The 26088-nt window shown below is 39.3% G+C and overlaps 1 protein-coding gene across 3 annotated transcripts in view; it reads left to right on the top strand.

The window, feature by feature from the left end:
• The window catches only part of LOC126713568 (cleavage stimulation factor subunit 77), a 33949-nt gene extending 19513 nt beyond the window's left edge, over positions 1-14436 (top strand). For all 3 annotated transcript variants that reach the window (XM_050413334.1, XM_050413333.1, XM_050413335.1), the window contains exons 19-23: positions 9440-9506; positions 9602-9703; positions 11809-11964; positions 12281-12502; positions 14021-14436. In XM_050413334.1, coding sequence (XP_050269291.1) covers positions 9440-9506; positions 9602-9703; positions 11809-11964; positions 12281-12502; positions 14021-14184 — 711 coding nt within the window. In that variant the 3' untranslated portion in view covers positions 14185-14436. The remainder of the gene's footprint in view (positions 1-9439; positions 9507-9601; positions 9704-11808; positions 11965-12280; positions 12503-14020) is intronic.
• Positions 14437-26088: the final 11652 nt, after the last annotated feature.

Genomic DNA, 26088 nt, shown 5'->3' with positions numbered 1-26088 from the left:
TTTTTATATTTAAATATTAATCAAATTTTAAGTATAGAATAATACAACCTAGTTATTGCAATTTTTCTAAAACCGTGACCACTTTAAAGTCTAAACTTGTAGAAATAAAAATTAATTTATTACATGATTCAATAAATTAATGTCACTATAATACAAATGAGTTGATATGATACACATCAAATTATTAATTGGTATGATAATTTATAATAATTGATAAAGTAAGAAAACGTGCTGTCCTATGACTGTGGGCTGTGCAGCCTGTGCAGTGTGCAGCGTGCAACTGTGCAGCCTGTGCCGCTGTGCAGTGTGCAACTGTGCAGAAAACATGCTGTCTAGCCTGTCCTATGTGCAAAAAACGTGATGTCCTATGACTCCTATCAATCAATCATGCAGTGAAATAGACTAAAAAAAAAAAAATTAAATTGAATAAATAGCAGACTCCTCATCTTAATTTTCGGAAAGATAGAGAGGGGGAGAAGATTACCTCTAGAATGCCCACGGCTCACGCTGCCCCTTTTCAATTTTGAATCTACTGTGAATTGAAGGGAATCAACAAAGAAAGATTTCAAGCTAGACTTGAGTTTACAGAAAAAGATCAAGAATCAAGATGAAGAAAAGAAAGGTAAGAACATAGATGGAGACGCAGAGAGATAGGGAGATGAGAGATTTTTCTTTTGTTTTTGAAATTTATAATCTCTATGTGCGCACCCCAAACGAGCTTAAAAGGTCTGGTTTCCTTTTGGGCTCACAATATATTTATAATGTGGGCTTTAGATTTCCTACTCTGGGTGATTCTAACCTAGAGACCCAGCAATATCTCTCCAACCTTTGTATCTTTGGATGAGATCTTACACCTCTAGTACACCAACCTCCTCTAGTCACTCCATATTTCCTTGCTATATCTTAAAGCCATAATTGGTTACTTTCCTTCCCAAAGCGCCACAACCACTTTCCAAGCAAAGCTTGGTTAAACAACCCAATCCTTCGGATTCCTAACCCACCTACCTCCACTGGCATACAAACATCTTCCCAAGCCACTAAAGGATATTTGAAAACTTTCTCAAAAGCCTCCCAAAGAAAATTCCTCTAAATCATTTCTAATCTACCAGCCATAGCTTGAGGGATAGTGAACAAGGATAGAAAATAGGTAGGAAGGCTCAATAGAGTACTTTTTAAAAGATCAAGTCTACTGCCCTTGGACAAATAAAGACATTTCCAACCTGACAGTCTCCTCTCCATCTTCTCTATAATAGGATTCCAAATTGATGAATCCTTATAATGGGCTCCAAGAGGCATACCCAAATAAATCATAGGCAAGCTACCCACCTTACAACATAAAACATGAGCCAAAACATTCAGATTCCTTAACTCACCTATTGGAACAATCTCACTCTTCCCAACATTGACTTTTAAGCCTGTAATAGCTTCAGAGAAAATCAACACCGTCTGTATGTATAAAAGTTGTTCCCTAGAAGCATCACAAAATAAAGATAGTGTCATCAGCAAAAAGAAGGTAAGGAATATTTATACCCCCTTGCACTCTTCCTGCTTGAAAACCACAAAGAAAATCACCCTCTTCCATTCTCTTCAACAACTTGCTCAACACCTCCATAACCAAAAGGAATAAGAGTTGAGACAAGGGATTCCCTTGACAGAGAGTACGAGAACTACCCAAAAAAGTTGGCAAGGAAACCATTAAAAAGAACAGAAAACCAAACTGTAGTAATACATGCCTTCATCCATCTCCCCCACTTTACCCCCAAACCCATCCTCTCCATAAGATAAAATAAGGCATTTCAGTTCACATGATCGTAAGTCTTCTCAATATCCAACTTAACAATCACACTAGGGACACCGCTCTTCATTCTACTGTCTAAGCATTCATTTGCAATCAAAACTGAACCAAGAATTTGTCTCCCTCCAACAAAAGAATTCTGAAAATCAGAAATGAGTTTATCTAGAACTCTTTGAAGTCTATGTGCCAACACCTTAGACAAAAGTTTATATAGACTACTCACAAGACTAATAGGGCGAAAGTCTTTAATATTGATAGCATTAGCCTTCTTGGGAATCAAACTTAGAAAATCGGCATTGAGAGATTTTTCAAAAACACATTGTCTATGGAAATCCGCAAAAAAAGCTAGGACATCCCCTTCCAACACACTCCAACATTTTTGGAAAAATGCCATAGTAGATCCATCAGGACTAGGGGCCTTGTCACCCTCAGCTTCCTTAAGAGCCTCAAGAATCTCCTCCTCAAACTCCTCCATAAAAAGCCTCTCAGTCTCATCTAAACTGGCAAAATCTAAGCCATCAATAGTAGGCCTCCAATATTCCGGCTCCTGATACAACTTCTTATAAAAATCCACCACCTAATCCGGGATATTCGCATCATCCTCATAAAGAGTGCTCTCTACCTCCACACCCCTAATATGATTAGTTCACCTATGAGAATTAGCAAGTCTACTTATCAAAAAAGAATTAGCAAGTCTATGGAAAAACCAAGTATTATTATCCCCTTCTTTATTGAACGGAGCCTTTGTTTTCTGCCCCCAAGAAATCTCTTCCTAAGAAGCCAAAAAATCAATATCAGATTTAACCACAACCCTTCTATCTCTATCCTCCTGGCTCAAAAGCTGCATCCCTTCTTTCACATCAAGATCTAAAAGCTTAGTCAACAGGCATTTTTTTCCTAAAAGACATCCTCAAAAACATGCTTGTTCCAATATTTCAAATCCCCTTTCAAAGCCTTCAACTTACAGGCTAAGACATAACTAGGGGGCCCCATAAATTGATAACCATTCAACCAAAGATGAACCTTCTCCACAAAACCCTCCACTTTTAGCCACATTTTCAAATTTAAAGGCACTTTTCCCCCTCGCCATGCCTCCTGCCTCCAAAAGAAGAGGACAATGATTTGATACCACTCGAGGGAGTATCCTTTGGGTTAAATCTAAGAAATGTTCCTCCCAGCCCACTAACACCAACACTCTATCAATTCTGGACATGGAAGAATTGTTAGAATCACGAAACCAAGTATACTCACCTCCCACCAGAGGTAAATCCACCATAAGATGCTTCTCAATAAAATCTGAGAATTTAAACATGGCTGGATTGAATGTAGTACACCCAACTCTCTCTGCCGGATACCTGATGATGTTAAAATCACCAAACAAACACCAAGCCAAAGTCCACCATGATCTCATACTATCAAGCTCCACCCACATTGAATCGCTAAGGCTATCATCATTTGGGCCATACACCCCTGAGCAGACCCATTCAAAGCCATTTACCATACCCTTCAACAAAACAGAAACCGAAAAACTATCAACCACACATTCAACTTTCTCAAAAATCCTTTTGTCCCACATCATCAGTACATCCCTAGCCGTGTGAATGGCATCCAAGACTATCCAGTCTACATAAGGGCTGCCCCATAGACTTTTGACAATGGTAGAACTAGTATTGTCTAGTTTGGTTTCTTGAAGACAAATAGCATCACACTTCCACTCCTTAAGTAAATTCCTCTCAACATCCCTCTTATGAGGGTTGTTCAAATCCCTCATATTTCATGACAAAAGTTTCAAAGTCATGGACAAACAGCTGTACCCAGTCCAGAGGATTTCACACTACCTCTAGTATTCCTAGCAGAATGTCCATCATAATTAATAGTGGAAACCAAATTTCTCAATTCCTGCAACCCTTTTTTATTTGAATTACCTACCCCATGTGTGCTAACAGCAGCAGCTTGTTTTTCCCAAACACTCGAGTTTTTGAAAGAAGGCCACTGATTCTCACAGCAAGCAACAGGAAACCCCACATATGAACCAAAACCTTTGATCATCGTTCTCACCCATTCCGAAGGCTCCAGCTCATCCTCTGAAGAAAACCCATCAATAACACTCACCTCAGTACCAAAATCTGAACCTCCATTAGGATCCCACAAAGCCAAAGGTGCAACATCCAAAGAACAAGTTTCCTCACCATTATCTGTCAACCAAGGATCTTCCCAAAATTGGCTAGGAACAGCAGCATTGTTTGAGTTAAAATTCAACTCAGACGGAGGAGAGAAGCGATTTGGACCCAAAAATTGTTGCTGCTGGAGCATTTCAGATAACTCCAAGACTGGGAAAGACAATGGAAGATCCACAATTTGATGGAATGATCACAGAACCACCATCGGAGACACCATGGCACTTAGACCAGCCTTGGAAGTCAGACCCACATCAACGCCAGGGCTCGGTGACACTTCCAGCTGCTTCTCTGCTTTGTGGATGCCTGATTTGGATAGACCAACAAAATCAGCCTCAGAAGTGAGTCCTACACTGATGCCGGGGCTTGGAAGCACTACCTCCAGCCTTGCGTCAGCGTCGTGGGGGCCCGAGCCTTCACCAACCTCCCAAGCCAAGCCATTGAACCCACATACCCTTCATGCTGATTAACATGGCCAGCAATTTTAGGGAACTTTTTCTCATCAATTTCTAAATTCATGTGATTGCTAACAGATTTTTCAAATCCACCACCACCTCTTTCCCTGGCCTAGAAACTTTTTTCCCCAAAAAAAACCTGCGTAGTCTCACTTCAAGTTAAGCCCAACCACCTTTCTTGACTTCCTCTAGAACCTGAAGACAACCACTTCTTGCACCATTGTGATACTCATAGAGATTTCCACAAACAAACCAACCCAAAATCGATCTAACTGGTTATCTCCAAGATTTTTGAATTCTCACGCATTCTTTTGAAAAAATGTTGTTTGCTAAAATTTCAACTAGATAATTCTGCTAAACAAACAATGATCCATCCGAAACCCAATCTTCCCACCTGAATAGAGCCATGGTACTTACCCCCATGAATAGTGTAGGAATCTATTCTACCACCAACAAAAACTAAAGAAAAAACCTTAGAATCAATACAAAAGAAGACAGAGTTCCTCTCTATCTCCCTCGTTTGAGGGTTAGGCTTGGGTTGGGAGGATGGAGGAGAGGGAAGCTGAATCAGATTATTTTGTGGGGGAGGCTTGCTTTATGGAGGAAGGAGAGCTGTGGATAGCGGTATTGAAACTGGAGCAGGATGGGGTTGTTGGAGAGCCTGACCAAAATGATTAGGCCAGTAGAAAGGCTGTGTGGTAAGATGGCATGATGTGGGAAGAAGGGTGGTTGTGTTGGGTAGGGTAGAAAGTGGGGGGGACCAAAGGGTAAAGGGGGTGGAAAGGTAGAATGGCTCAAGGTTTTGTTTTTGTTTTTGTTTTAGTGTAAAAAGAAAAGAAAAGAAAACCATGGTGTCTGATACATTTCATTTGTAATGCCTGTTGGGTGAGGTCCCCTGAGAATAGATACTTGTGTATATGTAAAGGAAGAACAGGAAAAAGAAAATGAAATACCCAATGTGGAGCTAACAATATACTGGTAAATCTTGTTTTCTTGGGCAGAAAAGGATGAAATATTTCACACTTCACCCTTTTGGGCCTAACATATGTGACACCTAGGCACCTTGCACCCACATTTCCATAAATGAACTGAGTTTTTCTTTAACAGTTTCGGCTTGGCTCAAAATAGAGCTTGTTTATGTTTGTTTGAAAATGAGCCAAGCTCGATCCTTATTATAAGACTTAGTAAATGAGCCAAGTTTAAAAAATTATTCTATTCATGCTAGACTAGTAAACATAGGGCTCAAGAATAAGGAATCCAAATCTTAGCTTTATGTGAGCTGGCTGATATAATATTTTAAAATATCTGAATATTTAGGGTCTGTTTGGATGAAAAAAAAAATGATCACTCATCACTCATCATTTAAATATCATTATTCATCATTCATCACTCAATAACTCATCAATTATTACTGAAAATACCCCAACTTCCTAAGGTGGCATGTTTGGCACTTGTTTCCAACTTCTAATAACTCAAAAAATTTTACTTTTTGTGGGACCCACAGATTGACTTGGTGTAGCTTTTACTTCTTATTTATTTATTTATTTATTTTTCCTTCAACCCCCAATACCCAAACTCACCAAACCCAAATTGCTCTCAAACCCAGAAAATTCATTAGCATCCTCGACAACCAAATTCTCTAGCGTCATCAACAAACCCAAAAAAGGAGAGGGTTGGAAAGAATGAGATGAATCATTGCCCCAATCATTCTTTGGGTCTCTCTCCATCTGGGTTTTGTTTCCCAACAACACCACCAAACCAAACCCATCTTTGATCTGAGACCACCCACTAGAACACCCAGTTGAAGAAATCACTCAGATCGGTGTGCTTAGAAGCTAGATCAAAGACATGCAAGACCGATTCCACCCCTCTTCTCCGCAACTTTCCTCTCTTTCATTTCTTACTTCTGGGTTTTGTTTGTGTTTGGAGAAGAAATTTTTAGATTTATTGTGTGGATGAACATGTTTGTGTTTGTGAGTTAGTGTGTATGATCGGTATCATGTGTTTATGGGTTTGGTTTTCTGGGTTTGAGAAATTGGTACCTATGTTTTTTTTTTTTTTTTTTTTTTTGGATAAAGTTACCCATGTGTTTCTGTGAAGAAGAAAAGAAAGAAAAAGAATGAAGAAGAAGAAAGAAAATGGCTGTTGGAGTGAGCCTGTGAAGAAGAAAGAAAGAAAGAAAAAGAAAGAAGAAAAAAAAGATAGAAAAAAGCTGTTGAGTGAGTCTGTGAAGATGAAAGGAGAGAAAAAGTAAGGAGGAGGAAAAAAAAAAAAAGTAAGGACGTGACTTCTCTGACTGTGGGTCCCAGAAATGTGTGTATTTACCAAAATGCCATCAGAACTCAGTTTCCATAATTTGAAAACACCCAAAAGTTGTTTTCAGTTTTGCTAACTCATTACTCAAAAATCAGAGAATTGAGTGATGGAAACAAAAACTGAAAACAAATCCATACACACCCTTCTGCCGTGGGACCTACCAATTTTGAGTTATGGGTGATGAAAATAGAGTGATAGGTGATGGAAAACATGAAATCCGAATAGTCCCTTAGTCATGATTTGCTTTCTATGCATACAAATTGTGTGACACCCCAGATTTTGATTGGATATTAATTGAATGTGTGTTGTCTGGATGTGTTTTGAGTCCCACGTGCCCATATACTGGTTGGATCTGGGCTTTAAACAACTATAAGGAGCCTCAAATGTGACTAGACTAGTCTTTTTGGGGTAGCGCAGACCACACGTGTTTTTCCTTGGGTTATTACATTGTGGTTCTTATTTACCCTTCCTTATTGACATCTTTTACATATTGCATGTTTGGACTTAATGTAGTTCCAACGATGGCCTCTCTAATAGTCTTTGGACTGTCCAAAACTCACCAACACACAATTCAAATCTTTGAAACAATCCGAACTGGCCTTTCAAAGAGGGCCTTCTCCAAAACTAGTGTACTAAGGCCTGACACCCAAGCACCCCACTGGATTTTCACCAGACTCTACTTTGCCTAGAAATTCCAGTTCATCACTCTAAGCGCCGACCTTGTCTGTGAGTACATTTGGTTGTGTCTAATTGATGGCGGTGGAAATGACGACTTTGTGTCAGCCCAACACAGTGTCGTATCTCTCAAAATCAAAGCTGGCTTGGCTGTTTCTTTATTTTAATTTTATTTGAAATATAATATAATTGTTTTATTTTGATTATTGAGATCTTGAATGGCAAAGCTTCGTTAATTGTAAGACTTTGGATGTTTTTATTATGTTCTTGGAACCTTGTCTGAGCAACTTCAATGGCTTTATATGTACATAGGAATAGGATCAGTTACACCTGGTCTAAACCTTTGTTAGTATTACACCACTAAATAACTTTTTATTGATTAATATTTTGATAATATTACCTTTGGATTACATGTCTCTTTGTTGTTAACGTGTACGACAAATTTATTTTTAATTGGGTGTTATTTACTCTGTGATTCATAAACTCATATTTTGTCTATAATTTTAAGTACAAAAACTTAAAATTTAAACATTTTATAGATGAAATAATTATTGATCTATATTCATTTTGATATTTTGCAATTTGGGGTATAAGGAGACCTGTAATCCAATATATATACACAACAACCAAGTCTTAGTCCCAAAATTTTGGAATCGGCTATTCATAATAAAGTGATTAAATTTTACTCTTGATATCTATCTTTCTTTCTTTCTTTTTTTTTTTCTTTTTTTTTTTTTTTTTTTTTTTTTTTGGATAAGTAAATTTTACTCTTGATATCTACCTCAATCCTCTTTTTTCTAGGCTTGGACTGCCTATAAAAAAAAATGACACTAAGCACAGACACAGTTGCATTTGTAATCCAATATATATCGTTTCATACATGGAGAATTATCATGAGTTATGGAACAATTAGTATGGTCGGTATGCAGGGAGATTGAATAGTGTAATTTGGTTGGTTATGGGCTGAGCTTGGGCTTTGTATGAGCTTGAGCTTGGGTTGATTAGTGAAGCAAGTCAAGCCAAGCTGAGCTGAAGTTGGTTGAAGTTTTAAAAAGCCATATTTTAAACATATATGGTGAGCTTGAGTCAACTGCAAGCCGAGTTTGAAGATCCTATTAGTCTTGTTAAGCTTAGTTCAATCATTCAATACTTGGCTTGGCATGGCATGGTCATAACCGTAAGTCTCAACCATGGTTATTGTTATCTTGTCACTTTCATGAATACAGTAACTATGGGCTGCTGTAAGTTCCCTTTTTTAATTAGGAAAAAAAAAAAAGACACAAAAGAAGAAGAACAGTTATTTCTATTAATCTTGTCTCCGTGGTGATTGTAGTAGGTCTCCATGGGACTAGGGAGTCACGTGGGTTGGAGTGAAAAAGGTGAATTGGAAAATGGAAAGTACAAATGCCTTATGATGCTTGCTTATTTACAAAATGACCAATCTGATTCATTTTATTAGGACTTTTTTTTTTGGAGAAACATTTTATTTGGACTTTTTAAAAATGCACTATATATAATTTATTTATTTATAGTATTATTTATATTTATTATAATATATATGCATCTAGTGCGTAACCCCAGAACGGTGCACCGGCACACACCGATACCAGAATATTCCGTTCCCATGGCCAATCCAAAACGGTCTCCGGAACGGAATTCAAAACTTTGCTGTTAAGTACTAGGATTACACTGATAAGAAAGGGACTACGAGCTGAAATATATAGTCACTTTTTACTACTTGAAGACATTGCTTACAAATAAATAGAGTCTCTTGAGTGTCCGATGATTTTATGTTGACAGTTGTGTTTTAGTAATAATAAGTTATCTTTTATGTCGAAAGGAGCAATTCTTGTTTTCGTAATAATAAGTATTATCTTGGGGGCAATACATTCATCATTGCGGCACAAATGGATACACATTTTTATTCAAACTGTATAGACTCTATTGTTACTGCAAATAATTTTTTTAATTGTTGTTTTTATATGTTTGTGCTTGATTCTAACTATTTTCACTTATTTCAGTGGCTTGCTAAAAATATTAACAAGAAAATCGAGAAGTCAGCTCTACCTAGTGGACCTGGGTCTGTAGGTACTCTTTTTGTATATATGTACTGTTATTATTTATTCCTATAGTCGTTTTATTTATGCTTTTAGATATTACTTGCCACCCTGCCCTTTGTGCAGATAAAGTTTCTACGGGCCTGATGAGCAATTCAAATGTGTCTGCAAAGGTTGTTTATCCTGATATTTCTAAGATGGTGATTTATGACCCAAGGCAAAAATCTGGTATGTGATTCTTGTTCATGATTCTCACACACACACACGCACACATTTTTTACATTATATATATATATATATATATATATAGACACACACACACATATTTTACATTTTATTATTTTCTATTTAGAAGTTTATGGGTATGATGATGTGGCAAGTTTTGAAAGAGTAGGAGACAATATGGGGAGAATACACCAATTAATTAATTAGTATATACTTTTAAATAAGGTTTATAGTTGACCCCAAAATTTTGGAACTAAGTGTGTGTTTGGATACCGCTTATTTTGTTGAAAATTGAAATCTGAAAATAATAAAAAATCATTTTCTGATTACTGTTCACTTTTAAAATTACTGTTCACATGCTTATTTGCACTGTTCATGGGATAGGTTCTGGTTTTTTTTTAAAAAAAAACTACTGAAATGCGGACGTCCAAAACGCGGATGCGCAAACCAAACAAACACTAAGGCTTAGTTGTTCTTGTTATTTTAGAAATAGTTTATCTTTGAAAAAAAAAAAAATGCATCAAAATGTTAAAAAAAAACATGTATAAGTAATTTAAAAGCACCAAAAATTTGAGGCTAAGGCTTGATTGTTGTTATTTTAGAAAGAATTTATGTTTGAAAAAAATAAATAACATGCATAAAAAGTACTTAAAAAACCTTCTTTCCTCTCCCTGTGTATGTATGTTAAAAATACTTAGTATTAAAAAAAAAAAAAAATTTTTGAATAAATAATTTAAAAGAAACAATAGATAGCAAAGAAAAAATAATATTTTTGAATGGAAAAAAAAGAGACAAATGGTTGCTTTTTTTGTTTTGTTTTGTTTTGTGGGGGGAGGGTCTGTAGCAGACTTAGAACAACGATCTGGAAACTCTATCCTGAGCTCAATTTGAATTGGGTGTTCTTATGGGGTGGTTGTTGTAGGTTGATGCTTGTTGGTGGTTGAGATGAGAAAGTGAGACTGAGAGAAAGGGTGGCTGGGCTTCTTTTGACTTGGATTCTTTGATTTTTTACATATATTTAAGCCATTGCCATGTCCTGCTTATGTATTGAGTGTGTCCAAAATTATGTCTCTATTTTTGGATACATATCAAACAGGCATCATATTGGCCATATCTGTTTGTGATGTGTGTCAAACACTGATACCCTAGGGGTTTTGAGTTTTCATTGCTTCATAGCCTGAGATAGATGAAACATGGAACTGATTAGGATATCTTGTAGAAATACATCGATTTTTGGACTTTGGAGTTTCTACCTAACATTCTAATGGATTTATTTTATCTTATTATTTTATTTAAAATTTAGAAATATATTAATATTTAAGTGGCTTTAATTTATTCAATAATGCTTATATATGATAAAAAGAAACTAATGGGGTTTCACCCCATTAACATTGATGGTGGTTTACTGGTTTTCATGTATGCTGGTGAGTTTACTTGTATATCAAAATTCTTCTAATATATTTTGTAAATAAAATAGGAGACATCTTTTAAATTTGTACAACTTAGTGAAGCCAAATGGCTTATTTTTTTACTTGGAGCTGAAGGATGGATAAAAGTGCAGAATACACACACACACACACATATGTGGACATCAGTGACGATTCTTCCAATTTGATTGGTATCTTTATATCTCTAGAATAAATATGGCACTTCCATCCCCATAAGAATGGGTGGAGGGTGAGTTTATGGATTCAAGAATCAAAACGCATGGGTGCTTGTGTAACTGTCAATTTTTTTAAAAAAAAGATATGACAGATTGCCTGCCATTACAGCCATCTAAATGGTGTGACACTGCTGAAACTGAAAAAGGAACTCATGCGTTTGATCAGAAATTTGTTGTTGAAAGCCTTTGGAGAGGTTGGATGATAATTTCATGGTGTTCTTTGAAGACATCAGCCCCCTTATTGTTGTGCTTTTTTCTTTTTATTAACTAAAAACTAAAGGAAAGGGGAAAAGAGATTGACCTGGTCACATAGTCACTAATAAGGAAAGTATCATGAACATTAAAAATTTTGTTTTCGTGGCAATCATAGTTTTTTAGAGTGTAATATTATACTTATTGCATCATATAGATACACTACTTAGTGGCTGATCTTTTTTGACTGTAGGGATGGAAATTCTTCCAAGCACTACAGCATCTAGCAACTTATCGAACCCAATTGTTTCAATAGTGGGAGGTGGAACAACAAATGCGTTTGATGAAATACTAAAAGCAACACCACCTGCATTGGTAGCATTTTTAGCAAGCTTGCCTGCTGTTGAGGGTAATTTTTCAACTATTAAACTTTGAATTGTCAATAAGAACAACTGCTTTGATTGTTCATACCAGAGTGAAACATCATGTCCTATGATAGAGGAGCTTCCTTTGTTGTCCTTTTATGCTTCATTTATATGCCAACCTTGCCTCTTTATTTATGCTAATTGTATAGTGAATTAAAATCCTTCTTATGCAAAAACTAGGATTCTTCATACTGGATATACACAATTTTAATTGATGGTAATGAAGGTGTATTATCGATTCATGGCCACTAATCACTTGCACTACTGCTGAATGAAATTACTTTCTTTGAGAATTTTCAGGTCCAGCTCCGGATGTGGATATTGTATTATCAATTTGTTTGCAGAGTGATATACCAGCAGGGTATACTGGAAAATCAGGGGCTTCCCTGGCACAGTTGTCAGGAGGTCCTGCTTCTAGTTTAAGTGATGTCTCTGGTTCAAGCAAGGCCCATCCCATCCTGAGTGGTTCATCTTTCAAACCAACTAGAGACAGACAATCCGGGAAAAGGAAAGATCTGGACAGTATGTTTAATCTCCCTTCTTTGTCACTATATTCATGCTGTTCTACGCTAATACGAGTCATTTAAGATCATTGTACATGCATCTAAGCCACACCCCTTCTGAAAAGTTCTTGTATGTTCATAGTCCAAAATCTAAATAATTTTTTATTTAAAAAAATACTACTCAAAGATATTCAGAAGTGTGACTTGCAACAAGTTAGAAGCGATTTAACTAGGATGCTTTGATGCAGTGCCTAATGCTATACCACATTTATGGTTTGGCATAATTTTGGCCACCGGCACCTGATTTGCTATTTATCCTGTGTATAAATTTCTGTGGTAGTAGTCTACCTGTTGAACATGGTTAGACAAGGTCCTTTAAAAAAAAAAAATTGTTTTCCCCATGCTAACCAGAGGCAGACAAGGTCATTGTTGGATAGGTAAAAGTATATTCTTAATTTCTAAGGTCACGGATGGACCATGTTTGAACCTTGGTTTGTTATTTGTGATTAGGTCCCAAGTCTGGGGCCAAGTTTGCTGTAGTTTAACTCATGTTCAAAAGATTTATGCCTCCCTGATGCACAACCCTACGTGATTTTATCCGTCTGACTTGAGTTGCTAAATATATGACTCAATCAACTCAGCCTTGTACCTAATTAAATCGGGGTTTGCTATGAATCCTCATCGACTCATTGGTGTTCTCACTCATCTGTAATATACGTTCCTCTCTCTCTCTTAATATTCCGAGTTATATTTATTTCAGTTATGCCCATTTTATGAATGTTACATTCTAATAACTCTAAATTTTGTACCTTAGAACATAGCTGTTCTTTAGACTCTTATAAAATTTTCATTTCTTAAGACTTTCAATGCACTTTTCTGTCTTAATATCTATATCTATATCTATGAGCCACAACCTCAATCTACCCATGACCTCCTTCTATTCTTTCTTTATTGAAAAGTTACAGACTTGCATAATGGTTTTAAAGCCATGACCGTCCATCACCCACAATTTTTAATGTCTCTGTATTTATTTCTATTTTTAATATTTTTACTGAAGTTCGATTCCATGCACTCAGTTCTAGTTCTATTTAAACCTAAAATCTCCAAATTTTAGAGTATCACTCAGAATTTCAACTTGGAGTTAGTCTTTCTAGTCTCATCAATTAACAGTTTACACCATATCATCTGTAAGAAGCATACATCCTACAATCTATCTTAAGATAAGAACTTACTATTGATCCTTGTTCTAAACCTAATGTGATAATGGACAATTGTGATAACTCCATAAGTATTCATGTTAGTTACAGCTTCGACAATTCCACCCCCCAAGTCTTTTTCTCTCTCTTTCAAAATCTATCACATTAGGTGCCTTATCATATGCTCTCTATGTTGAAAAAAAAAAAACCATATTGGAGGCCTTTCTCCATTAAATTTAATGGTTGACCTTCTTGCTATAGTACCAAAATGATTCTCTGATGTATTTGAGTTCCTAACTGTGCAAAATATTTTACTAATGCTACCATGCGAACACTGATAGGGCAAGAGGATGATGAAACTGTTACTGTCCAAAGCCAGCCACTACCTAGAGATGTTTTCAGGATACGACAGATACAGAAAGCTCGAGCAGGGACCACTTCACAGACAGGATCAGCTTCATATGGAAGTGCACTTTCAGGAGATCTATCTGGTAGCACTGGCTGAAGCGTTTTCCCATCTCTTTCTTTTTCAAATTTTCCCATTTTTTTTTGTATTAATTTTCTCCCCCAATTTTTTTATTTTTTAGATCTTAGATGTAAATTATTCTTTAGTTATTCAATAACTTATTTTTGCTTTCTTACACATGTATGAGTTATTTTCCTATCATTCATGTAAACCAATTTCTCATCTTATTCACAAGTTCAATTTAGAAAAGTAAAATATAAAAAATAAATACATTTGTCTTTATTCAATCAAGCCCTGGTTATTCCAATGTATAATTTTGCGAGCTGAAGTGTTATTAGAAGCAGGCAGGCATGAAAGTTGAGACGGTTGTTGTTGTGTATATTTTGTCCCACTGATTGGATTCTTCTGTATGTTTGGTTATATGTGTTTACAATTTCTTTAGTTTGGGCGCTAGAGGTTTAAAAAAAAAGGTAGTATGCTATGAACAATTTTGACATTTTGCACAATTATAATTTGTCATGTTTATGTACTCACTTAAACTGGCGATGGGATTTACCCCATGAATTATGCACTTGGAATATTTCATTTTATTTGTAAACAAGTTGAGTAACAATAATTTGGTATTGTTCCAATTTTGTTGGATTTCCACAATCCAGTGTAAACTTTGTTGATACATATTTGTCGGTACCAAAGTTAACTTCGGTTAGAATAAAATCTACAATTTGGAACTGAAGGAAAAGACTGCACCCCTCAATATAGAATTGAAGAAATAGAGTTATGTCACAACCGGATGGTTTCCTAGTTGAGGGGCATCAAGAAAAAATCTACAAGTTGAAAAGATCTATATATGGACTCAAACAATCCTTCAAGAAATGGTATTTGAAGTTTTACCAGGTAATCTTGGAAACTGGTTTTGAAATGAGTCCATTAGATCATTGCGTTCACGTGTGGAGATGCGATAAAAAGTTAATAGTATGTTCATTATATGTAGATGACATATAAAAGTTAATAGTATTTTCATTTTATGTAGATGGCATATTATTAGCTAGAAATTGTTCGCATATGCAGAAGGGGAAAAATGGTCGGGTCGGGTCGGGTCAATCGGGTTCAGGTTAAAAACAGGTTTACAAGAGGGGTCATTTTAAGCGGGTGAAAAATAGGCCAGGTTATTTTTTTACTTGGTAAGTCATGTAACAAATTACTTGGTGTGAAGTTTCTTATTTTAAATTCACCACCCGTATCATGAAAGAGCTCAACTTAAAAAATTGATACTTAATTTATTTATTTTTTTTTTAAAAGAAAGAACATATTGATACTTGTTCAATAATAATAAAATTATACAAATTCCAGCATTGTTAATCAAAATAAATAACAAAAACACAAAGGAGTCTAGTCTACTATTTGAAAATCTAATTAAAACAAACACACCAGTTTCACTACTACATAATATCAATATTTCAAAATATATAACAAAATTATAAATGCCTAGTTGGGGGGTCCTAGAAGGCTGACCTTTGTTCCTTCTTTTTTTCAAGGCTTAAAGATTCCACTTCTTCATACCCACCTTTTGGCTGCTTTCTCTTTCGCCATTTTTCCCAAGTGAGCTAATTCCTTTCTGCTAGGTTGAAAGATCCCCATCCACCTTCCTTCATGGTTCTTCTTCTTGGGTTTCCCGAGGTACCAGACCCTTATGAGTTTTTGGTTCCCAAGTCTTCTGATTCCTTTTTTGCATCATTGGGTGGCTGATAGGGACATACCTGTTCTCATTCCTTGTGTTTCTTAGCATATCTTGAGGATCCTAGGCTTCTGGGATTCTGGGAATCCCCAAGTATCCTGGTACAGCTTTCTCTCTGGGTTCCCCAATGATTTTCCCTTCTAAGGGCTAGGCTGAGCTTCTCATTTTCCTTATTTCATAAGGCTCAAAACTTTACCCATTCATGGGTTTGGGTTACTTCCTGTTGACCTTTAATGAATTTGGGCCTTACCTTTTCCTTGAGAGCCCATATGGTTCTTGGATTTCAATTTTTTTGTATTATTTTGGGCTTTAATGTGATATTGTAACATTTTGGACATCAACAATGGGTTTGGGCCTCTCCTCTTTTTTCTTTATTGGAAGCCCAAATGTTTTACTTTCCTAGAATTCAACCCATTATGTTGTTTTTGGGCCTTGGTACAGCATTGTGATTTTTTGGACCTCAACATTAGCCCCCTAAGCTCGTGCGTTGCTTGTAGCCCAAGCATGAGTAGACAAGACTCTTGATTTCTGTAGGAATTCAATTGGCTTCGGGGTCCCCTTTTTCCTTTTCTTGGGATCCTGTTTCCCCACACTATCCTCTGGCATCCTGGTCTTTACGTATTACACTTCTTTTGCAACCTCCCCTCTTTCCACGGAATGTTGTAGTTAAGTGTTTGAGTGAACTTCCCTTCCACTTTTTACGTTTCCTATGACTCCCATTAATAACTGTTAATAACTTTTTCTCCTAAAATTAAATATTGGCAACTGGCACATTTTTCCATACATCGTCTTCTTCAACTGCCCTCTGTGCCATTATTGCAATCATCTCAAACCATCTTTTCACTTCCAAAGATTCTTTCTTCTCAAGCTTACCTTCTCCCTTCCTGTTTCTTTCTTTGTCCCTTCTCCTTTGTCCTTCATTCCCTTAACTTCTTCTTTATTTTCCTTGTTGCACTACTATTCCATGGCCTCTTCTTCTTCACGAAAAAGGAGGGAGTGTACTCCTAGTCCTTTTGACGATGAAAGCTCTTTTGGGTCCGCACAGGGTGAAGTACAGGAGGCTGTGGAGCGCCTAGCCTTCCCCTTATAGGATCCTTGGTACAATCCCATCTTGTTCTTCCCTCAGGTATCCCACGGCAAGGTCCCTCCCTCCTCTCATACTTGGGTGTTTTCTGGCCAGCCTGGGTTTGCCAGTTCCACCCAGGTTCCATATCCAAGGGAAATTTTGGATCTGCAGATTAGGCGAGGATCTTGTGAGCGGTTCCCATCTTCTTCGACTTCGTCCCGGGGAAGATTACTGGTTGGTCCAGTTGGGTGGACAAGGAGCTTTCTGACGGTGAGTTTGTTAGTTGTTTGGAGCGTGCTGGGATCCTGAAATTGGTGGTGATTTCTAGGAATCTTGAAGGTTTTAGGGATGCCAAGGGCCTTAGACACTTGGTGTGCCATTGGTGCCCTTTTCTCCACACATTCTTCTTTTCTGTGGGTGAACTCACCATCACTTTGGAGGATGTGGTCAATAATTTCCTCCTCCCAGTGTTTGGTGATGAGAATCCTTTTGAAATTAGCCTTTCCAGCGAGGATCTCGAGATTGAGAACAAGCTTTTTAGCCATTTCGGTGGGCATACTACTTCTTCTGGGGGGAAACCGGCCAGGATGGGTAAGTGGGTAATGACCATTTCCTAAGAGAAGAACAAAGCGGTTAGGCAAGCTGGGTTCCTAACATTATGGCTCAACAAGTTTCTATTCATCGAGTTCCCCGGGTATGGGATCAAATCCATTTTCTTTCCTCTTGCAATCAGATTGGCCCGGGGTGCCTAGTATCTCTTAGCCCTCATGTTCTTAAGCTATGTTTATTCCTAGTTGGACTTGTTCCATGGAGATAAGGTTGAAGGCAATTCCTGCTACACTATTACTTCGTCCCTCTATTGTGCCATTCTTCAGGTGTTCATGTGGGACCGTTCTTCTGTTACTTTAGCGAAGTGCAAGAACTTGAAATATGTGAAAAATAAGTTCCAGGGATCCTCAGAGGTGATTAAGGGTCTGTGTGGCAGTTCTACTAACAGCCACCCCATCATCTTTCGCTGGTTTAACTTGAAAGGTGGCAGCCTCAATTTGATGGAATTGTTTGATCAGGTAGGGCACGTAAGTTGGCATTCTCTCCGAGAGTTAGGTCCCGAGTTTGCCTGCGATTCTGTGTTGGCTCTTTCCTTAACTCCCTAGGGAATGCCTTTGATCTGTGTCGGGGAGACAAAGGCAGCTTGGCGTAATCGGCTTGTATCAGCCTATCGTGGCTTCCAGTGCCTTCATAAAGTGGTCCAAGGTACACTCACTACTCAGCACACCGGGTACTTAGGCAATTCGGTTTTGATCAAGACATCTTGTCGGTGTTTGTGAGAGTGTCTTTTTTCGGGATACTCAGGCCCAAGGATCCCGAGCCTGAGTGAAAAAGAAAGGATTTGGTGGACTGGGCCTTGACTCACCGCAGCTAAATGGCTGTTTAAGAATCAAGTGAATGCAGAGAATACTCCTGACAACATACAAAAAAAATGACAAACAAGGATATCGAGGAGTGCCAAAAATTAACAACGTAAGCTCAGAAAGAAAGAAAGGCAGGATTAGCAAGACGATAAAAAAAAGTACTGTGGGGATCCTGGGAATTATGAAACAGTATTTCATTAAGGCATTATCTGTTTGATTACAGAAAGCTCATTAGGACGTGATACAAGGTCCAATCGAGCTCAAAAATTGCAGCCTTGAATGGTTATTTCAGCCTTCAAAACTTGCGAAGTTTGATTCTCGTTGAATCCGAGTATGTACCATAGTTGCTTTTACAGGATATCGGGAAGCAGTATTCGTTTTTCCCTTAGTAATTTTCTTTCTGCACAGATTTTCTGATAGTTTTTCCTAAAGAATCTATTCTTTCTTCTGTTTCTTTCTTTTTTCTCGCTGCCTTCTTCACAACCCATCCCCTCCTTTTATAATGGAGTTTTCTGGGCGTCCCGGGGAACCATTGGTTCTCCTGTTTTGCTTTCCTGCGAACAGAGCACGTCTTGTCCCTGTTGTCTTGGTAAGTCCCTTTTCCGCTTCTTCTTGTTCTTTCCTTCTCTCAGTTCTGATTCTTTTGAAAGCTTCTTGTTGGCTATCTTCTTTGGGAGTGCTGAGATATGCCCTTCTCGGCATCCCCACTTCTGGTGCCTTCAGCTTTTCCTTTTCTTTCCTATTTGGGCGGAATCCCATCCTGCCTTTTTTAAAGATCGTTTGTTGTCATCCTTCTTCCCTGTCTTGGTTCCCCGAGGACTCTTCTGTCTGTGCCGTGAGAAGTCGCTCGCGTTTTTTGTTTTTCTTGTTTTTCTCTTTCTTTTTTCTTTCTCTGTCTTCTTTCTATTGAGCTGTCCCGATCTTCCTTCTTCTTTGTGCCTGAAAGGATCCGCGTCTATTGATGGTGCCTGAGGATCCTTGCTTCTTATATTTTGCTGTGATCTTTTTTGGATGCTTTTCTTTTCTGGGCTTCAGGATCCTCTGGACCTTTCGTATAATCCCTTTGGACTTGGCTTGGTTTTTCCTTCTGGGCTTAACTCATTCTTTTTGGGCTTAGCTTATTCTTTCTTGGGCTTATTTTACTATGATTTTTTTTTAGACCTCAACATTTAGCCCCCCGAGCTCGTGGGTTGCCTGAAGCCCACGCGTGAGTGATTTAAGTTTCCTAAGATTTTTGTGGGATCCCAGCTCGCTTCTGCTGCTTTTGGTCGCCTCCTTTTTTTCGTGTTGTGTTCTCTTATAATTATTACTTTTCGCAGCTTCCTCTTTACACGGGACGTGGCAGTTGAGTATTTGAGGTAAAACTCTCCTACCCACTTATCTCGTTTCCCATTGCTTCTCATTAATAACTGCTGATTAATCTCCTCTTCAAATTAAATTTTTTGCAACTGGCGCGTCTTTTCATAAACTGTTTTTCCCAACTGCTACTTGCGCCTTTATTGTAGCCGTTTCATCTTATCATTTTGCTTCTCTGAACTTTTTTTTTCATTCCCTGAGTTTTTCTTCTTCTCTGTTACTCTGGTCTTCCCTTTTTCACACTTTCAATCTCTTTTCTTCTCATAGTGTGTGCTGTTTCCATGGCTTCTTCTTCTTCTCGAAAGAGGAGAGAGCGCATTCCCAGTCCTTCTGAGGGTGAAGGTTCTTCTGGTTCTGCTCCGAGCGATTCTCACGAGGTTGCTGAACGTCCGGCCTTCCCTTTATGGGATCCTTGGTATTCTCTCAGTTTATTTTTTCCTCATATATCTCATGGTGAGGCTCCTCCATCCCCTCACGTTTGGCTATTTTCTGGCCAAGCGGGTTTCGCTGGTTCCGCCCAGGTTCCTGACCCTAGAGAGATTTTCGATCTCCAGATCAGACAAGGAATCCGAGAGGCGGTTCCTATTTTCTTTGATTTTGTTCCGGGAAAGATTCAGGGTTGGCCTATATGGGTAGACAAGGAACTGTCTGATGCTGAGTTTGTGGGTCGTTTGGAGCGCGCTGGCATCCTAAAGGCAGTGGCTATTTCCAGAAACCTTGAGGGTTTCAGAGACGCCAAAGGGCTCAGGCATCTGGTACGTCGTTGGTGTCCTTCCCTTCATACTTTTTTCTTTTCTACTGGTGAATTGACAATCACCTTGGAGGATGTGGTTAATAACTTCCTCCTCCCGGTGTTTGGTGAAGAAAATCCCTTTGATATTGATCTTTCTGGTGAGGATCTCGTGGTAGAAGAGAAATTATTTGGTCATTTTGGTGGTCGCTCCGCCTCTCCTGGTGGTAAGCCGGCTAGGATGGGGAGATGGGTGATGACCCTCTCTCGTGAAAAGGATAAGGAAGTGAGGTGGGCCGGTTTCCTGGCCTTTTGGCTTAGTAAATTTTTGTTTAGTGAGTTCCCTGGGTACGGAGTTAAGTCTTCGTTTTTTCCGTTGGCAATCAAGTTGGCTCGAGGTACCCAATATCCTTTGGCCCCTCTGTTTTTGGGTCATGTTTATTCTCAACTGGACCAGCTTCATGGAGATGAGGCTGAGGGTGACTCTTGCTATGTGATCACTTCATCTCTTCACTGTGCCATTCTTCAGATTTTCATGTGGGACCGTTCTGCAGCTACTTTGGCTAAGTGTAGAAATTTGAAGTTTGTGAAGGACAAGTTCCAAGGATCCCTCGACATAGTGAAGGGTCTTTGTGGCAATTCTACTGATGCCTTTCCCATTATTTTTCGTTGGATTAGCTTGAAAGGTGGTGGCCTGAATCTTGTGGAGTTGTTTGACCAAGCAGGGAGCTTATATTGGAGATCCCCTCGTGAGTTTGGTCCTGGCTTTGCGTGTGATTCTGTGTCGTCTTCTTTTTTATCTTCAACAGGTAATACCTTTGACTTGCGCCGTGGTGATGAGGGCAGTCTGGCTTATCTTGCCTGCATTAGCCCCTCCTGGCTTCCTGTGCCTTCTTCATGTGGCCCAAAATATACTCATTATTCAGCACACCGGGTGCTCCGACAGTTTGGTTTTGATCAGGACATTCCGCCAGTTTTTAAGGATGTGGTGCCATCCCTTCCTTCCTTGGATCCTTTCTTGAGACTGCAGGCCTTTTCTTATTGGTCACGGAGGAGCCCCCAGTTTGTAGTGCCTAACTCCCAAAGAGGAGTCTTTGCTTCCAGTGGCTATACCAGTTATTGGAGAAGAGTACAAAAATCTTTTGTTGACTATGTTGGCACTGGTACAGTTCGGGAAGTCCCGAATTCTAGCATTGTTTCTACTCCGACAGCCAATAGACGTTTATCCCTTCCTACTGCTGGGATTGTTTCTGCTGCTGCAAGCAGTAAGACTGGGTTTGCAGAGTGGCATGCCTCCAGGGGAGGCTGGGTGGCTTATGGACAGGATTTTCCTGAGGCCTGGCTGGGTGATAGTCTCATCATTGGTGCTTCCTCTGGGGTGCCCATCAAAAAGGGTGCAACAGAGACAATTAGTCCTGCTACTGCTAAAGGTAAGGATGTCAAGTCGAAGAAAATGAAAGCTGCTGATGTTGGTGAAAGTACAGGGGGTGTGGAGATAGGCTCTGAGGCGAAAAGAAGGAAAACGGGGAAATCTCAAGCACACTTGGCATCACAGGAAGGCAAGGATGTCAGGGAACCTTTAGTTTCAAGGACCCGGAAGAAGACCAAGGTAGAGTCTTCTTTTCCCCAGGTTCCTGTGACTGCTTCAGTCCATGGTTCTTTAGGATCCTCTGGTTTGGTATCCCAGCCTCCTTTAGGACCCTCTGGGCGTACTCGTAGTAAGCAAAAGACTTCTAGAGAATCTGTAGAGAGAGAGAGAAGGGCAAGACTTCTTTCCTTCTTCTCTTTTTTTTTTTTTGTTGCACTCACTTTCTATTTTGCTGACGAGTGGTGATTTCCTTTGCAGTCCAAGCGCAAGTTTGATTATAAGAAGGGTAAAAGCCAATCTTCTGGAGACGACGTGGTACGTGTGTTCCCCCTTCTTCTGTTCTTTCCCTTTTGTTCTGACATTGTGTTGTTAGCATTCCCTGCTGTTGTGTTTTTTTTTTTTACTTAGTATTGCCTTCTCCGCTTCTTCTTCCTTTAGGTGGAGGTATCCCCTTCTGTGACTGGCAAGGCTCTAGGGGAGGAAACTGTCACAGCTCTTTCTATCGTTTTTCCTGTTATGGGGGAGGAGCCCCCTACTGATGATCCCGCTGAGGAAACCGGGCAACCGATGCAAGGTTCCCAGGATTCTCAGGATCCCAAAGCTTCTAGGATCCCATCATCTCAAAGTCCCCATCTTGAACGCACTCCTAGTCCTATCAGGACTGTGTTTCCTCAATCCTTGTCAGATAAAGGTGCTTTGGGAGACACTCCTCTATCCAAACAAACAGGTAAACCTTGTTTCCTTGAAATAGCCTTATATTTTTTACTTTCTTTTCCAGTTTTTCTTGAATTCTCCTTTTTTTTTTCTTTAGGTCAAACCAGTGAGAAATCTGCTCCCAGTGTTGCCTCTTCTTTAGAATCAGAGAGCTCAGAAGGTGAGTGCAAGCTGCTCCCATCGTGTTTCTTTTTTCTTTCCCCCCCTTTTTTTTTATGGCAAAGCCCCCTGCATCTATCCCTTCCTTTAGCCACTTTGCCATTGGTCCTTCACCTTTTCTTCAACTTGCTTTATGTTCCTTCCCAGAATCTTCGGGGAAGTCAAGAGATCAGGAAGAAGAGGTTCTGCCTCAAGAAACTGGAACCGGTTTGTTCTTCTAAATCTGTTCTTCCTTTTCTTTTTCTTCTTTCTTCCTTTTTTTTTTTTGAATACTGATACAGGCTTTGCAGGTTCTGAGCCTGTTATCCCTGAAGGAATTGTGAGACTTGTTGAAGTTGCTGACCTTCATCCAGAGCAAAAGGCTGCAAGTCCTCCGGTCTCTGCAAGTGGTGACACGGCGATGGGGGATGCCTCGAAGATGGCTGCCTCAGATCTTGATTCAAAGCTTTCCTCTTTCCTGGCTCGCTTTGATCTTTTGGAATTCAACAGTCTTCCTGCCAGCCACTTTCATGTTTTTGGGTCTTCTTATGGCAGCTTCCTGCGCTTCTCTGTTCCTGTGGAAGGCTTGCCGCTGCTAGAGAGCCTGCTCAAGAGTCACGGGGATTTTACCAGCGGCTTCAAGGGAGGCGTTTTTCTAGGCAATATTTTGATGGAGTTGCTGTGTGCTGTGTTGATTTCCCTAAGGAATTCCTCTGTAGATTCGTTGTCTGAAGAAAAGCTTCTGGAGTGGAGAGGGGTGGTGCAGGACCTTCTGGAGGCCAAGTTTAATTTGTCTTTTCTGCTGGATCACTTGCGTCTGCTGGCTCATATGCTGTTTCAAAGGCAATCATTCAAGAGTATAGACACTGAGATAGCTGTTGCTGAGGAAGCTTTGGCTCATGCTCACAAAGTTTTACAAGATTTGAAAGTCAAGCGGCAGAGGATCCTTTCTACTTTGGCTGTTCCTGCTATTTCTCCAGATGCCTCTTTGTTGGCCGGCCTCATTCCTTAGCTTTTTTTTTTTCATTTACATGAACAATTTGGGGTTGTATAAGTTTTTTTTTGAACATTGCTCTGCTCTTTGCTTTCTCAAAACTGCTTCTTTTTTCTTAGTATGTGAATCTGCCTTTTTCCTTGGATATATATATTGTCTTTACTTTCTCGTGACTCTTTTCTTTTCTGAGTCCTGGACCATGGTTCCCACAGGCTTCACTGTAAGTTCTGGTCCAGGTACCTGGTGATTTATTGTGCAAGTACTGAACTGGGTACACTAGTATCCTTCTCTATGTATGTTTTTTTTTTGAGATACGGTCCCAGTTCATGAACTTTGACAGGTTCCCCCTTTGCCAAGTGCTAGGCTAGGTATCCTAGATATTTTTCTTTTATTCTGTGATCCTAGACCTATGCACTTGGGACTGTTTGTGGGATATCTGAAATTATTTGTGAGGTGGATCCTGGGCCATATGTAAAAGGGTATTACATATTCTCCCTTTTTTTTTTACTCAGGTATCCTTCCTTAAATTTATCCACATTTGGTCTTTGCAGTAAAGAAAAACTTAAATGTTGAAGAAACAGGAATTCCATTAAAACATGATCATTTTTTTTTTAGGAACAAAGAAAAAGTCTTTTGGTGCAGCATTGACCACAAAGTGTCAATCTATCACATGTTCCTGAACAAAATTATCTTAGACCAGAATTCTTGATAAAGGTTGAAAAATAAAAAGACAAAAATAAAAAAGGAACTTAGCAGATAGTGAAGCTGGTGAAAGGACCCTGAGGTACTGGGGATCCCCTTGTCCTTATGCATAATATTGCTTCAGCCATTTCCCGTTTATGGGTTCTGTCAGGACTGTTCCATCTTCTTTGGCAAGGTAATAATATCCACTTTCATGAGCTGCATTGATGATGTAGGGTCCTTCCCATTTTGGGGTGAACTTGGAAGGCCCTGGCAGGTTCCTCCTCACGTGCTCCGCCATCCTTAGCACTAATTGCCCTTTGGTGAACACTCTTGGGCGTACTGCTTGTGCATATGCTCTGGTCATTCTTTGCTGGTATCTTTGGCTCCTTTTCTTGGCCAGTTCTCTTTCTTCTTCTACTCCTTTCAGATCTACTAATCTCTTTTCATTGCTTGCGTCTTCACTTTCTCCCTGATTTTCCTCGAGAACTACCCTTGGTGTAGGAATGATTAACTCCACAGGGCTGATGGCCTCTGTTCCATAAACCAGGGAGAATGGGGAGAATCCTGTGGCTGTCTTTACAGAGCTCCTACATGCCCAAAGCACATCTGCCAGATGGTCACTCCACTTTCCTCCATACTCATACTTCATTTTCTTAAGGATTTTTAATATTACCCTATTAGTAGCTTCAGCTTGGCCGTTTCCTTGTGGGTAGTATGGGGTAGATCTTCCATGCTTGATGTGGTATGCTTCAGTTAATCCCTTCACATCTTTGTTTATGAATGGGGTTCCATTGTCGCTGATCAATCTTCTGGGGATCCCGAATCTTGTAATGATGTGGTCTCGAATGAAATTTGCTACAGCTGCTCCAGTAGCTTTTTTCAAAGGGATGGCCTCTACCCATTTTGTAAAGTACTCCGTGGCTGCCAGGATCCATATATAACCATTGGATGGAGGATTTATGGGCCCTATGAGATCGAGCCCCCAAGTATGAAAAGGTCATGGCGTCGTCATATCCTGTAGGACATTTGGGTGAGTGTGGATTGCATATCCTGTCAGAGTCTCTTTTCATCGTTGGCCAGTAATACCCCAACAACAGTAACTGCTTATACAGCCTTCTCTTCCCTGGGTGACTTCCACAATCTCCAGAGTGCACCTCTCTGACTACTTCTCTAGCTTCCTTTGGTCCCAGGCACCTGAGGGGATCCCCATGGTATCCCTTTTTGAACAAAATGTCGTTCTGCAAGAAATACCTGCACGCTAGTTTTTTGAGCTTGTGGGCCAGTTCCTTGTCAGTTGGCAGGACCCCTTGAGCCAGGTATCCTATGAAAGGAACCTGCCAATCTTCTGCAATAAACACCGCGTAGCTTTCTTCTTTATCGATTGCCAAACGACATTCCTTGCATTTCCCCTGTATGGTTGCTGCTTCCTTGTCCATATCTGGCCAGTAATACCCCATGCGTTGCATCCTTCTGTATAGGCTGACTTTTTCTGCAACTCCACATGCTTGGGCGTGTAATTCTTCTAG

This window comes from Quercus robur, chromosome 2 (assembly GCF_932294415.1).
Source record: "Quercus robur chromosome 2, dhQueRobu3.1, whole genome shotgun sequence".
Lineage (NCBI taxonomy): Eukaryota > Viridiplantae > Streptophyta > Magnoliopsida > Fagales > Fagaceae > Quercus > Quercus robur.
The sequence above is the reverse complement of the archived record's forward strand: the minus strand, read 5'-3'. Positions and strand labels throughout refer to the sequence as shown.